Source organism: Urocampus carinirostris, chromosome 7 (assembly GCF_059441175.1).
Source record: "Urocampus carinirostris isolate Australia breed hairy pipefish chromosome 7, RoL_Ucar_1.0, whole genome shotgun sequence".
NCBI lineage: Eukaryota > Metazoa > Chordata > Actinopteri > Syngnathiformes > Syngnathidae > Urocampus > Urocampus carinirostris.
The window spans coordinates 2,990,916-3,006,468 of record NC_142355.1 but is presented as its reverse complement, the minus strand read 5'-3'; the positions used below and the strand labels follow the sequence as shown (position 1 = coordinate 3,006,468).

The 15,553-nt window shown below is 41.2% G+C and overlaps 1 protein-coding gene and 1 pseudogene across 1 annotated transcript in view; both read right to left on the bottom strand.

Moving 5' to 3' along the window:
- Nucleotides 1–211: 211 nt before the first annotated feature.
- LOC148362110 (leucine-rich repeat-containing protein 4C-like) overlaps nt 212–15,553 on the bottom strand; it is a 131,153-nt gene continuing 115,811 nt past the window's right edge. Inside the window, exon 7 of the mRNA XM_088339549.1 lies at nt 212–5,433. Coding sequence (XP_088195675.1) covers nt 3,436–5,382 — 1,947 coding nt within the window. The 5' untranslated portion in view covers nt 5,383–5,433 and the 3' untranslated portion in view covers nt 212–3,435. The remainder of the gene's footprint in view (nt 5,434–15,553) is intronic.
- LOC148362111 (U2 spliceosomal RNA) lies at nt 9,018–9,163 on the bottom strand (annotated as a pseudogene).

Here is a 15,553-nt window from a genome sequence, read left to right as displayed (position 1 = left end):
CACTTAAATGCGCCATTTCAAATATCATTCGGAAGGTTAAAGTCTTGGAATTCAAGAAATGCCAACCATTCCTTAGTTTCTATTTTCTTTTTCGCTCGCAACTTTACTGTGCATATGACAATAAACACTTGGAATTGAGTTTAATTCACTCAACTCATCACAGCAACATCAAGATCGTTCTAAAACAAGATACCGGGAAAACATGAAGCCGCATAGCTCACCTAAGTTCTCACGTTCAATAATGATACGCAACCATGGTCTTCTTACAACCGTGAGTGAAGTAAATCCAGGAGAGTAAAATGTTTACTAATACAGACTAATGAAACATGTTTCTTTATGGCGTAGCTTAGCAAGCTTGCTATTCAGTCATCTTTTTCGGCCAATTGCAGGGTTTGTTTTGGCCCTCTAGCGTATCCGAAGCTCCGAATAACTTCAGCCAATAGCGATCGATGTAACGGATGATTGACACATCTTTTTCGGCCAATTGCAGGGTTTGTTTTGGCCCTCTAGCGTATCCGAGGCTCCGAATAACTTCAGCCAATAGCGATCGATTTAACGGATGATTGACACATCTTTTTCGGCCAATTGCAGGGTTTGTTTTGGCCCTCTAGCCAATCCGAGGCTCCGAATAACTTTAGCCAATAGCGATCGATTCAAATGATGATTGACACATTGGTTAGCCAATGAAACGCCGGTATATAAATCCCAGCATACACCTCGTACTACTCCACGTTCGGGGGAAAATCGAGTCGGCGGCTGTTGCGTAAGTTGCGAGACCTTGCGAATTTAATTTTGAGCCATATATAAGGCGCACTGTATTATAAGGCGCATGGTCAGCTTTTGAAAAAAAATATAAGACTTTTAGGTGCGCCTTATAGTGCGGAAAATACAGTAATTGAAAGTAATCCAGTTAAAGTAACCCTACCCAACCCTGCCGGATGGTAACTATCATTAAAAAATTTGCGTTTTTTTGTACAGATTTCCTTGTACGTCGTACTTGTTTTAAAAAACGCATAAAAAACATATTTTTTACGGCAAAACCGCACAGGTTGACAGGTATGATTTTCCTCATATTAGGTGGTTCAAGTACCTGTTGTTCAACAAAAGCTGAAATCGACATTGACTTGCTTGGTTTATTTTGGTGTGCTTAAAAAAACAATAGTTAAAACAACATAAACCAAGGTCATACTTTTATACTTCTCTTGCAGGCAAAAAATCTGGACTCCTCTGAACTATATCTAGTTTAATTTTTCTGCGTTTGTCACTGTTTAAAAACCTGTAGAAAATTGATGACATCGGTTTGCTGGTAGAGGTGAGCAACCAGAAAGGAAACTATACTTTAGTGTTGGGCTTTACTGATGGCCCACTTAGCCCCTGAAGTTGTGGTACTTGGCATTGTCTTTCATGAGGGGCTCTCGGGACTTGTGTGCAAAAGGGTCTTTGTTTAGCTCTGCCCATGGGCATGACAATTAATATGTAAATGAGTCTGTGGGAGTAAGGCAGGTAACACAAACATCTGGCTGATAGTTTCCCACACGGAGCCACCAAACCTGCTGCAAGAGGCCAAGTTACGTATGTGGATCTGCCAGGCACTGCCCAGGTGAAAATGTGCCACATTGGATAACAGGCAATGTGCGGAGACAGCCGTATAAAGGGTTTAAGCTCGCAGGTCTACCTGGGAGCATGTATATGAGATAAGCATTACACACTTGAAAAGGGAGGCATGAAAACACCAAACCAAGTATAGTGGAACCCCGGTTCTCGACCATAATCCGTTCGAAAACCGATTTGTACGATCACCGAAATATTTTTTCCCATTAAAAATAATGTAAATCGTTTTAATCCGTTCCAACACCCTGAAAGTTTACCTTTAATGTTTAACGTAATCATAAAGCTAACCCAGGCTAATCGTACGTTCGCGTTATCGTAATCTTCCGTAGGAAAAATTACGCTAACATGCACGTGTAAAAATAAAAAAAATCAGGTCGTTTATAAGTCATTTAGCACCCGGGTCTCCACAACAAGTGGTGAGCGGTTCATTGGAAAGGGGGCTCCGTTCCAACACCCTGAATGTTGGGCTCCGTTCCAACACCCTGAATGTTTACTGAATGTTTAACGTAAACTTAAAGCTAACCCAGGCTAATCGTACGTTCGCGTTATCGTAATCTTCCGTACGAAAGATTACACTTACATGAACGTGTAAAAATAAAAAAATCAGGTCGTTTACAAGTCATTTAGCACCTGGGTCTCCACAACAAGTGGTGAGAGGGCTCCGTTCCAACACCCTGAATAGTGGGCTCCGTTCCAACACCCTGAATGTTTACTGAATGTTTAACGTAAACTTAAAGCTAACCCAGGCTAATCGTACGTTCACATTATCGTAATCTTCCGTACAAAAGATTACGCTAACATGAACGTGTAAAAATAAAAAAAAGAAGGATAAAGAAAAGAATTATGAATAGCATTTCTTACCTTTGTGGTGGTCAGCAGAAGGCGCAGGCAAGATCAGCAATAGTTGTACGCACTACTTTTCTTTTTTCACCTGTAGCAACTTTGCTGCTTGCACGGACTTTCTTCGGAGGCATAATTAGGGGCTAAAACACTTCGTACACCTATATTAAAAGCAAAAGCAAAACGAAGCACGTCCGCACGCGATAACAGTTGGTCAGGAAAAGAGCGATCTACACCCGTACGCCGCTCAGCATCCCACTCACGCAATACCGGCGTTCGAACTCCGATTTTTTGACCGAACAGCGAAGCAAGAATTTCTTGAAATTTTTGGTCGGACTCTGATTTGAAAACCGAGGTTCCACTGTATTACATTTCGGATAGTTTCCAGTTAACCCTTTTGAAACTGCTTTTGTAGGCCTGATACTTGATCAATCATAGAAAATACAACATGGAGAAAACAATCGCTCAAAAATATTGATGAAAGGAAACAATATTTTATATGTTACATGTGTTTCATCTTCAAATCGTCTTGTAATTAATCACACAGTAATTATGTTGAACAACTTGAAAGAACAGAGAATCATATTTACTTCATCTCATTATGGAACGGGCAGAAAATATGGATCATCTTACTCCAGACTTGGATTAAAATGTAATGTGCTCTCAATTCATTGGGGACCTTTTTAAATGTTGACCAAATATAAACAGCCTTCTAGTTTAGTTTCATTTTGACCTAATGTCTCTGAGCAGTTTCTAGAAAGTAGAGGAAAGGGAGAGCAAGAATAAACTAGTGAAAAAAACAATTGCTGAGTGTTTTTTTTTTACCATTTGAATTGACAACAATAGTCTTTGTTCTTAAATAAATAAAGACACTTTTTTTGTAACAGACATACCCTAATTACCAAAGTCTTTAAAGAACACCATCAACCACTGACTTGCGGTCGATGTGTGTTTCAGTCTGGCCGTTATTTGACAAAACAATGTTCAGATTTGGGTCTCTTGCACATTGTCTTTTGAGCTAGCCCGGATTAATAAAGGTTCATGCGCCGAGCTGTGTATGGAGTTCATGGTGGAGGCATGGTTGTATGCAGTTTTATAGGCGTTGAAATGGTTGAGGTGCTCATGTTCAAGGGGAGGTAATGTCAGGTGTCCGTCCATGCCAGGTCCCCCCGTGACACAATCCTCATCGACATTGATGATCTCTATGGTGCGTGTGGGAGCATGGTGGTTCTGCTGGTGGTGCTGTTTGCGCATTTTGTAGAAGATGATCAGCATGACAGCTGCCATGAGTGTGATTGCAACAAAACAGCCAATTATAATCTTGGTTGTCTTCATGACCTCATCCAGGCCGTTCAGCGAGCCTTCCCCACCAAATTCTGTCACAGGGATGGTGAAGGTCTTTTCTGTGGCTCGAAATGAGACCGGGGTCTGCATTGTAGTAGTCATAGTGGGAGTCGGTGAAACGAACTTCCACGTGTGGGCCGAGGGGGTGGGGCCTACTTTCGGTTGCACAATCGTGGTGAAGCCTTCGATATGCGGCGATTCTATCGTCTCCACGGTCACTGTAGTAAAGTAGCTGAAACTGCTGTTCTCTGTTGAGGACACGTTGAGCGTGGCAGAAGCCGTCGTGTTACCGGCCGAGTTGCTCACCATACACGTATATGTACCCGTGTCCTGCATGGTGACGTTGGTGAAGTTCAGAGTGCCGTCGTTAAGTACGGAGATTCTGATCTTGTACGCCCCGTGTGTCATGATGGAACCGTTTGGGGTGATCCAGCTTACGGAGGTCAAAGAGCTGGCTCGACATTTTAACTCAGCAGCGCTTCCCTCTGTCACGTTCAGGTCAGCCGGCGGCTCTACAATAACGGGAGCATAACAGTGAAAGTAGTTTTGGTCAAGCTCACCAATGTAGCGCCCTTTGTGGTGAGCTGGTGAGCTGCAGCGGGCACAGCAGCTGGTGTTGGCCGGCACAATCTCCTTGAGCCACCAGCTCAGCCAGAGGATGTCGCAATCGCAATTCCAAGGGTTGTGGTGCAAATGCACCCTCTCCAGATGATGCAGAGGAGTAAACAGGTCATGGGGCAGGAGAGTAAGGTTATTGTGGGCTAAATTCAGCTCCACTAGTGACTGGAGATCATCAAATGAATTTCTTTCAATTGTCTGTATCTGGGCATGCATCATCCACAGCTTCTGGAGATGAATGAGCCCCTTAAAAGAACCAGGCCGGACGACAGACAGCTGGTTTCCTGACATCTCTAGTTCGTCAAGCTTCACCAGGGGAATGAGGTTGGGAATTTCTTTCAAATTGCACATTCCCAGATTTAGGTAGCGAAGGTTGCTCAGCCCTTCAAAAGCCCCCTCTGATACGTAAGATAGTCTTTTAAGTTCCCCAAGGTCCAGCCGTCGTAATGAGGGCACCCTGTTGAAGGCATAAGAGGGAATGCTCTCAATGGGATTGTTCCTCAGCCACAATTCCTTTAGTTTGGACAGGTACTCAAACGCCCCATTTGGGATTGTGGTTAGGCGGTTATCAAAAAGCTCCAGGGTATTAAGGCTGGCTAGTCCATTAAATGCCCCAAGCTCAATTTTACGTATGTGGTTTTTACTCAGCTGCAAGATCTCCAAATGTCTCAAGTGCTTAAAGCTGTCCACTTTGATTATCTGGATGAGGTTTTCTTGAAGATTCAGATAACGCGTATTGGTCGAAATTCCATCAGGGACCTCCCGTAACCCCCTCCGTGTGCAGATGACTTTGCTGAACTGATTACTACAGGAGCAGGCTGAAGGGCACGTCTGAGCACGGACCATACCCGCCACAACCAAAAGTTGTAGGGCCAGGAGCAGTACAAAAAAAGGGTCGGAAAAGGCCCGGTTCCACCTAGGACCTCGCATCGTCTGCTGCTGCTGAGAGGAGGTCATCTTGTTTAACATTCATAATTCATTGACTGGGCTTCCACAAGCTGGAAAGATGAGCGGTGACTTCTGGAAGAAAAAAATCACACAGAAACGGGTATAAATAACACATTGAAATAACGGCGTTTTGCTTTGTTTTTTAACACCATGACATTGACTCTTGCACATCCAATTGAGATGGGAGCCAAGAAAGCTCTTTATTTTTTAATTTGTTTTATTTTTTTTTATTATTTTATAGAGGGGGTGGAGAACATGTGCAATAGTGATTGTGTGTGACTGCAATCGTGTCATATCTTCTTACGATACTGTAGCTTTGTCAAATGCAGGATTACCGTAAATTCCGGACTATAAGCCGCTACTTTTTTCCCAAACGTTCAACCCTGCGGCTTATTCAGTGATGCGGCCAATTTATGTCATTCTTCTAACGGCCGCCAGGGGCGCTCGACTACAAAAGGTAAGATTTAGACCGCTGGAATATATGCGCAGAGGAAGACTGCAACTTCTTAGCTTGTGCAATAATCAAATTAGCATAAACTTACCCTCATCATGCAAATTGCAATAAGAAAGGCACATGACGCAGCTTTCAAGCTAAAAGCAATCGAGCAATCAGATTAAGAAGGAAACAGAGCTATTGCACGTAAACTTTACTTTGTGATCATGTTGCTAGGGTGTTTTGGAATAAGGGAGCGTGGGACGACGTCTATATGACAAAGTTTCTTACTGAGGAAGACGATTTTGATGGCGTCAGTTATAAGGAGGAAAATGAGGACGGTTTACCATGATTTTTAAAAATACGGTACATTTCTTTAACAGACCCGTTTACTGTTTTGCGAACGTGTTCCTAGTAGCGTGTTGCTACCTGTCACAGTCACGGTTTGGGATGAAAGTTATATTATTATTATTAAAGCTTTGAAAACTCTCTCGGTGTGCCGTCTTTCTTTGTAAATATGTGTAACCATGTAAAATATGTATTTGCAACTGTATATTTTTTAATGGATTTATTTTAGAGACTTATTCTGATATGTTTTCCACAGGCGAATCAAAATGAAGGGGCAAAAATAACGGGGGCTGACGGGAATTGGAGTAAAGGTGAGGCGTGTTTGTGGACGCAGCGGACAATAGTGGATATATATTTTTCCCACCCTTACCTTTGGAAATATAGACTTTTTTTCCTTGGATTACTTTCAACGGGACCCGGACTCTGCAGGTCTGCATCAAACCTTTAGTACCGGTATCATTTTCCGTTCATGTGTTTTTTTGGACTGTGTACTTTGTATTCATTTACAATCCCTTGACATAAAGTCGGGTTTGGGTTACTTTTGTGATCGTGTTACATGTTTTAAAGTGGGCGCATGCGGCTTATATACAATTGCGGCTTGTGTAAGTATAAAAGCAGTTTTCCTCTTAAAATGTGGTGGGTGCGGCTTATAATCAGGTGCGCTCTATAGTCCGGAATTTACGGTAAACAAAACGACGGCGTTATTTACAATGATCACACTTACTTAAATTTACAAGCCAACGGCTTTGTTTTCCTTGCCTTATTCAAACCGACAAATCATAGCAATCAAATTCATTCACAAGCAGAGATTGCATTAGAACTAATTAATTCCGGTGCATGTTTACTTAGACAATCTGAAGGATTTGATTTGATTTTCATTTTTTGGGGGAAAACCTATTTTAATCTGTGCTGTGATGAAGAACCAACATTAAATAGTTTGTTATATCACTAGTCCGAAGAGCCGGGCTCACTATCTTTTCTCCAAGCTTCCTTAATAAGACAAGTAACAAAATGGCAGCTCTGTGGTAGAATAGATAGAATAGAATAGAATATACCTTTATTGTCATTGTTACAAAATGGGTTAACATATTGTGACAACGAAATTGGGCATGACACTCCAGTTTCACACATTCGCAGTGAGGTAAAAAAGCCAAGAAGACAAAGGAACAGAGAAGATAAGGTTATTAAACAAGGAGGATAAGGTTATAATTATAATTTACACAATATTTACACAAGAAATGTCGGCATGTAGGATGTAACATATAGTTTGGTATCGTAATACAGTTTGGTATCGTAAGGGTTTGTGCAATTATACATTTGGTGCACAAATAGTCATTATAGTGCAAAAAATAGTCAACATATGAATTTGGTGCAGAAAATAGTCACATTGTGCAAGGTGAGCAGTAAACAGTGCAGTCAACATGTGCAAAAATGGAAACAAAAATGCATTTTACAGCTTGATTACTATCGCATGACTGCAATCAAAATAAGAATACTGCATTTAGACTAGTGGGGAAAATACATTATGGTGGTTTAACTTCCCCTTCAGGAAAACTGCGGAATGATTTAACTTGAGGGGAACTCAACTGTCAATGCCAATTTATTTTAATCCGTCAGCAGTGCACACTGTTTACTTAAATGATAATGAAGATCATCGTTCTTGACAAATAAAAAAATGTGTCCAGTCAATTCTGTCCACACTTTGCTACTTTGTGCTCCGGTTATCATTGGTTCACTGCTTGCATATTTTTAAATTGAATTGTCTTTATTGCCATTGATATCAAAATATTTTCCACTGTGTTCTGCAACAGACATCACACAGCCGATGCTATCACGGGGCACTCTTGTTCTTTTGTATAATGACAATAAAGACCATTAATTAAACTGCAATCATGTGCTCTGTGTTTTTGTTGATTGTATATGTATAAGATGGTGGTGCGCAAAGCTCTTCAGCTAATTTTCTTATTAAAACATTGTTCTATAGTTTTTATTGTGTTTTACTGTCAGGATATAATCTGGAAGTTTGACCCTTTGAGCCTTTTTGTATGAAGATTTTTACGTCTCGGAGCGGGTTCTGGACCCCACTATCCGCAATAACTAAGATAATACTATATTAAAGTTCCGTTGCAAATGAAGAGTCTAGCTCAAGTACAGTGGAACCTCGGTTTTTGAACGCCTCTCAGTTCGGACGAATCGGTGTTCGACCCAAAAATTTCGAGAAATTCTTGCTTCGCTGTTCGGTCAAAAAATCGAAGTTACAACGCCGGTACGCTAGGGTGCGATGCTGAGCGGCGTACAGGGGTTTTAGCCCGTAATTATGCCTCCGAAGAAGGTCGGTGCAAGCAGGACAGGTGAAAAAAGACAAGTTGTTTGTAAAACTATTGCCTTTAAGAAAGACATAATAGCTAAATATGAAAGAGGTGTACGAATTTCCGATCTTGCTAGTGAATACAGCACGGCTAAATCTACTATCAGTACGATAGTAAAGAATAAGGATTAAGGGATCCCAGTTCGAATCCCGGCTTGTCCGTGTTACATGTCGAAGTGTCCTTGGGTAAGACACTGAACCCCCAATACCCCCAATAAGCTGGTTAGCGCCTTGCATGGCTGCACAGATCACGGCCGCTATTGGGAAATGTGAAGCACAGTGTAAAGCGCTTAGGGAAGTCATTGACTTGAAAAGCGCTATAGAAATGCAGATCATTTCGGGGGGGTTTTGGGGTTTTTAAGGGTTATTGTTCTATCTTCGTTATTCATTATCCATTATCCGTTATCGGTCAGTTCATTATACGCTACAAAGCCTAGGAGCCGGGACACTTACTCTCAGCCAAAAGGCTAAGCTAAGGTCCTAGCCCTAAAGCCTTGTTGCGATCATTGCGAATGCACCGTTCCCGGAGGTACTGCAATACCGGGCCGATGCGTGGAGTGGACAGAGCAAGCTCTTATTCCATCTCTGGAATGCAAAAATCAAAAGGCCAAGCTAAGGCCAAGCTAAGGCCAAGCTAAGGCCAAGCTAAGGACCTAGCATCAGGCCAAGCTAAGGACCTAGCATCAAAAGGCCAAGCTAAGGACTTAGCATAAAAGGCCAAGCTAAGGACCTAGCATCAAAGCATTGCATTTCATTTCATTAAGGAGGCTGTGAAATCGAGTGATGCGGCTAAGGAAGTTAGCGCTATAAGCAAGCAACTGCCGCAAGTTTTGGAAGAGGTTGAAAAACTTTTGATGATTTTTCTCTCCCCACCGTCCACCACAAAGGTAAGAAATCCTATTCATAATCCTTTTTTTTAATTTTTACACGTTCATGTTAGCGTAATCTTACGGAAGTTTAAGCTAACGGGAATGTACGATTAGCCTGGGTTAGCTTCATGTTTACGTTCATGGTAAAAATTCAGGGTGTTGGAACAGATTAAAACGATGTTACATTACTTTTAACGGGGAAAACGATTTCGGTGATTGAACAAATCGGTTTTCGAACAGGGTTCCGGAACCGATTATGGTCGAGAACCGAGGTTCCACTGTATTTCATTTCAGTTCAATGTAGTATCAATAACAGTAATAATACACATAGAAAGGTTAAGAGAAAGGGAAGAAAAAGAAGAAGACTGTTTCAATACTTTTGAAAAATGCATTTTAATCAGGGATTCCAGACTAGCGATGATGCTTATTACAATATGAGTGACTTGCTTCTTCATTCTGCTTGATACCCAGGAGGAACGATGATGGAAGATTATAGCACGGGGAGCGTATATTATATCACACAGGAAGGTCAACCCGGGTTTTACACTCGAAGGAAAAAGAACAAGGATGGAGAGGCAGAGATGATCGAGATATAAATCAAATCAGGTCGTTTGGTGATCACGACCGCATTCTTGCACCATCTCTAAATATAAACACAAGTCCTTTATGGGTTCCGACATTCAACAAATTCTTACCTCATTTTTTGTGTATAATGGTGCATGTCTGGTTTTCTTGGTAAGGGGGGGTTAATTTAAAAATGTAATAAGAAACAGTCACTGGTTACTTATTGAAAAATGTAATAAGTAATGTAATCGGAATACTATACTAATATTGCAGTACGGTAACCTTATCACTTTCTAAGCTAAAAACTCACTTGTACTCTATAGCATGTGAATAACCTATATTTTTTGTTGACAATATCTGTGTATTATTTGTTATTGCAACATCCATTGCAGCCTGAAAGGGAGATTACCACATGTGTGGTCCCTTCTCAAGGTTTCTTCATTTTCCTCATGTCGAGGTTTTTGAGTTTTTCTTTGCCCTCCTGTTGGTTTCAGATCAGGGGGTGGTGTGATAATACCAGCTCGGTAGCCTACATGGTAGGGGGGCTCCCGCTCCGAGACTGGGAGGTCGCTGGTTCAAGCCTCAGCCGAGTCATACCTAAGACTTACAACTTTGGTACGCATTGCCTCCCTGCTTGGCGCTCGGCATTAAGGGTTTGAATTGGGGGGTTTGGTCACCTAATGACTCCCAACACAGCAGTTGGGTCTAAAATGGCTGCGCCCTGATTGGCCGAGTCATACCTAAGACTCACAACATTGGTACTCGTTGCCTCCCTGCTTGGCGCTCGGCATTAAGGGTTGGAATTGGGGGGTTTGGTCAACTAATGACTCCCGACACAGCAGGTGGGTCTAAAATGGCGGCGCCCTGTTCGGCTGCGGCTACATCGGCTCGCTACAGTTTAATTGTAAGGGTCAGGTGTATCGACATTTCGTTCTGTGTGCATGGTTACAAAGAATGGCAATAAAAAATAAAAAAAAATCATAATAATAGTCTGAAATAATAGTCCGTGCAATAACCTGTGCAGCCCGTTGAGACTCTTTGTGATTAAGGGCTATACAAATAAAAATGACTTGACTTTTTATTTCAATTACTTTAGGATTACTCCAGTACCAAATAAGCGATTGCAAGACGAAATAAACATACTATGCGGTACGACGGATGGGTGGTTAGCGCGCAGCCCCACGGTGCAGAGGTCCGGGGTTCAAGTCCAGCTACCACAACCTCCCTGTGTGGAGTTTGCACACCTCCCACATTCCAAAAACAAAAGCTTCAAATTGTCCCTAGGTGTAAATGAGCGAGTGAATGGTTGTCTGTCTCTGTGTGTCCAGCGACTGGCTGGCAACCAGTTCAGGGTGTCCCCTTCCCACTGCCCGAAGATAGCTGGGATGGGCTACAGCACCCCTGTGACCCTACTGAGGACGAGCGGTACTGATAATTGATGGATGGATAAACATAACATAAACATAACATAAACAATATTTCAAAATATTGTTTAAGATAAATTAACTCAAGGCAGCATGGCGGCGCGGTGGTTAGCGCGTGTGCGGCACTGTTCTGAGGTCATGGGTTCAAATCCAGCTACCAACCTTACTGTGCAAAGTTTGCATGTCCTCCACGTGCTTGGGTGGGTTTCCAAAAAACATGCATGTCAGGTTAATTGGCTGGTCCAAATTGTCCCTAGGTGTGAATGAGCGAGCGAGTTGTCTGTCCCTGTGTGGCCTGCGACTGGCTGGCAACCAGTTCAGGGCGTCCCCTGCCCACTGTCCGAAGATGGCTGGGATGGGCTCCAGCACCCCCGTGACCCTACTGAGGATAAGCAGTGCAGATAATGGATGGATGAATGGATGGATAAATCAACTCTGTAACCATGAAAAAGAATTGGAGGAAACCAAGGTCAGTGAGTTGCTTGTAGTCCTACAAAAATGCTCAAATATCAATCAAGTTGTATAGTGTTCTTCCACATGGCAGATATGGTATGCTCCGTTTTAGATTTCAATCATAGGGCAGTAAGAACCCAATATTGTTTTAAACGCAACAAGAGTTCACTTTCTAAATTTTTTATAAAAACTGTGATGTCGTGTCCAATTCAAGTTTCACTGGTCTGAAGTGCGGAAGCCAAGCGTCTTGACTATAATCAGATTTACCAGGGTAAGTAAAACTTTCTCACAGTATATCAATACAGTGATCATCAATCCATCCATCCATTATCTGCACTGCTTAGCCTCAGTAGGGTCGTGGGGTCGCTGGAGCCCATCCCAGCCATCTTCGAGCAGTGGGCAGGGGACACCCTGAACCGGTTGCCAGCCAGTCAATCGTAGGGCACACAGGGACACACAATTTGCTCGCTCATTCACACCTAGGGACAATTTGAACCGGCCAATTAACCTGACATGCATGTTTTTTTGGGAATGTGGTAGGAAACCGGAGTGCCCGGAGGAAACCCACGCAAGCACGGGGAGAACATGCAAACTCCGCACAGGAAGGTTGGTAGCTGGATTTGAACCCATGCCTTCAGAACAATGAACTGCAAAATACAAAAAGTAGACAATCAACTGAATTTCTCAAATGTCAGCAAGTTGGTTGGTTACAATTTCTTAAATAACAACATATCATGTTATTGGTTGGTTGGATCCCTTAAGCACTAGGGTAGTAGGGGCACCCTGCTCTGTGGTGTTTCTTATGCAAGTACAGCCTGGTGGCACCCATCCCTCTCCAGGCCATCACATATTTCCACCCGGTCTTGCACTGGGGATCTTTTGCATCCCCGCTACATTATGTTAAAACACTTATTCGATTTGAAATGAATCAAACATGAAAGAAAGAAGGTGCAAGCACACAACTAGTAACCTAACTGAAAAGGCAAACCAGGGCATGTTGGAAAGCTAACTGAATCAAACATGAAAAGAAGGACCATTTTGAATATGCAAGAACATTAACTGAACAATATGTTGGAAGATTAAACATATATTAACCATACAAACACGTGAGACAAGGAAGGACAAATTAGGACACTAACTAACAGAACAAAAACGTGAAAGGAAGTTAATTTAAGATATGTTATAGAAAACTGACTAACTAACCCAATAAAACATTTTAATAGAGACAACATATGTTGGAACATTCACTACAAAAACACAAAAGGAAGATGACGCGGGATGTGTTGTCCCAGAACACATTACTAGTCCTAGTCCCAGAACACATTACTTACTAGCTGGATTTGAACATTACTACTTTACTACATTACTAGCACCCAACTGCACTGCCCATTGCTACATCGAAGGATAAATAAAATACAGACCAAAAAAATGCTTAAACCTGCAACACAGTGTTTCAAACATGCAGTAGTGGATAGATTGTGGTGCACACAGGTCATGTGTAATCTCTCTGTTTCTGTAGTGCAGTGATTCTCAAATAGTAGGCTGGAGCAGTGTTCATTTTACCCATGAAAAGCGATGTCTAGATAGCATGCTCAAAAAATCTATGGGTCCCAACAGAGATCTATGGTCCCCAAAATTTAGTGTTATCGAGGTTGACATTGTAAATCGGCGACAAATATATAATATAAATCTATATATTCATTCAGTTTTAATCATCGCAGTTAATTGATAATACAAAGCAGTTATCACTTCAGATTTTTCACTTCACAAAAATACATTGTACAAAATAATATTGCTGAAATATCAGTTTATATATTCGTGCAGTTTTAATCATCACAGTTAATTGATATTACAAAGCAAGTTATCACTTCAGATTTTTCAGTTCATATATTCTTCGTGGTTTGCTGTCCTGCCACAGTTGTAATTCCTTCTCAAGGTCCAATCCATTATCATCCTCCTCATAGCATCACCAGGAATATAATTGACTCCATTTTGGCAGAAAAGTCCCTGCTAGGAATATTATTTTGTTTGTTTTCTTTCGTCGAATCGTTCGCTTCAACACACATGTTTTCCTTGCCTTCACGATCTTCCGAAGAATTGACACGATGCGTCCCCAGCAAAAATGATGCGTCTGGGACGCAGGGACGCGGGTAAACGAGAACACTGGGCTGGAGCCTCCATTTGACTTCTATTTTTATTTTATTTTTTTAACTTACCCAGAATAAAAAGGGACCTGGGCTGGATAATTTATTCTTCTGAGCGGGTGCATGACAGAAAATAATTAAGAAGCACTGCTCTAGGTGACAGACACAATTGATCAATGGGCACATTATGTATATGTATATGCAACGGGTGTAATAATAACTTTTGTTTTATTGAAATTCCTGCTAAAATATGTGTATAATTTTTTGGTAAGTGTCCTGCAATGATGAGTCCAACAGTGCCACCTGCTGGTATGGGGTAGGGTTTGGTTTTGGCTTCTGACATGTGACCGGGAGGCGGGGTTTGTTGGCAGTCTACAGAGAGAGCTGCCAACGGTAATACACATCTTTTGGTGCGCCACAAAAAAAATGTAAACATTATAACCACAGCTGACAAATCTCTCAACATGCACAGTAATGTGATTGATGTTGTCAAGCTGTTTGGATTCATTTTCGTTTTGTTTCTGTTGTGCTAAAATGTTAATTCCCCTTATAGAGATCAAAGAGATCAAAGCCAGCAGAGAAGCTAATGTTGTGACTCATTTAATCTGCAGGTAAATTGTATCCGTTTTTACACTCATTATTGTTCTTATTTCTATTTTCTCATATATATATAAAAAGGATGATGTTGGTTAAAATCCAGACTAAAGAAAAATATGTTGAATTCATTGTTAATGTTAAAAAAACACTATACGATCTCTTGTTAAAAGTATCTTGTTAAAATGGATGTAAAAATGTATTGTGATATTCTAAAATGTATTTTATATCAATTGAAAAGTAAGCTATTTGATATGCTTTGGGCAGTCTACAGATAGAGCTACCAACGAGATCAAAGAGATCAAAGCCAGCAGAGAAGCTAATGTTGTGACTCATTTCATCTGCAGAAACTGTAATAAAAACCTCATCATCCAGTCCAGTGTGAATGTGGATCTTTGGTGAGACAGGTACACCGCGGTTACATATATATAATTTACTATAAGGTGCTATCCCTCAAAATAATCCTCATTTTGACTAAATGTACTTGTCCTTTTAGAACATGTTTTTTTTTCTGTAACAGAATCAAATTATTTATTTATTTTTATTCTAATTATGTAACGCTGTTACATGCATTTTTTTTTACTCCCCAAGCTTGATGGTTACATGTACCAAGAGATAGATGTATTTATTTATTCATTTTTACCAACTGCTGTTACGTTATTCATGACTTGAGCTACAGTATATAATTGAGAGAGCAAGGATAGGATTGGTTTCATCTGGGGAAAAAAAAACGGATCGGTATTTATAAGACTCACTTATTTCTGGTTTGTTAAACCTCACATCGCACATTTGACATTTACTATAGTGTTTTTCAATGTATTTGTCAGAAATTTAAATATGCATAAGAAAAGTGAGGCCAGCTCATACTTAAAAGATGGAGGTGGTGTCCTGGGAGGTTTGTTGAAGCTTTAGAGTATGCATTGAGTTTTACAATAGCCCGTTGACTCCATCAACCCCCAGATCCCACAATCAGTTTTTTTTCTTCCTTTTTTGCT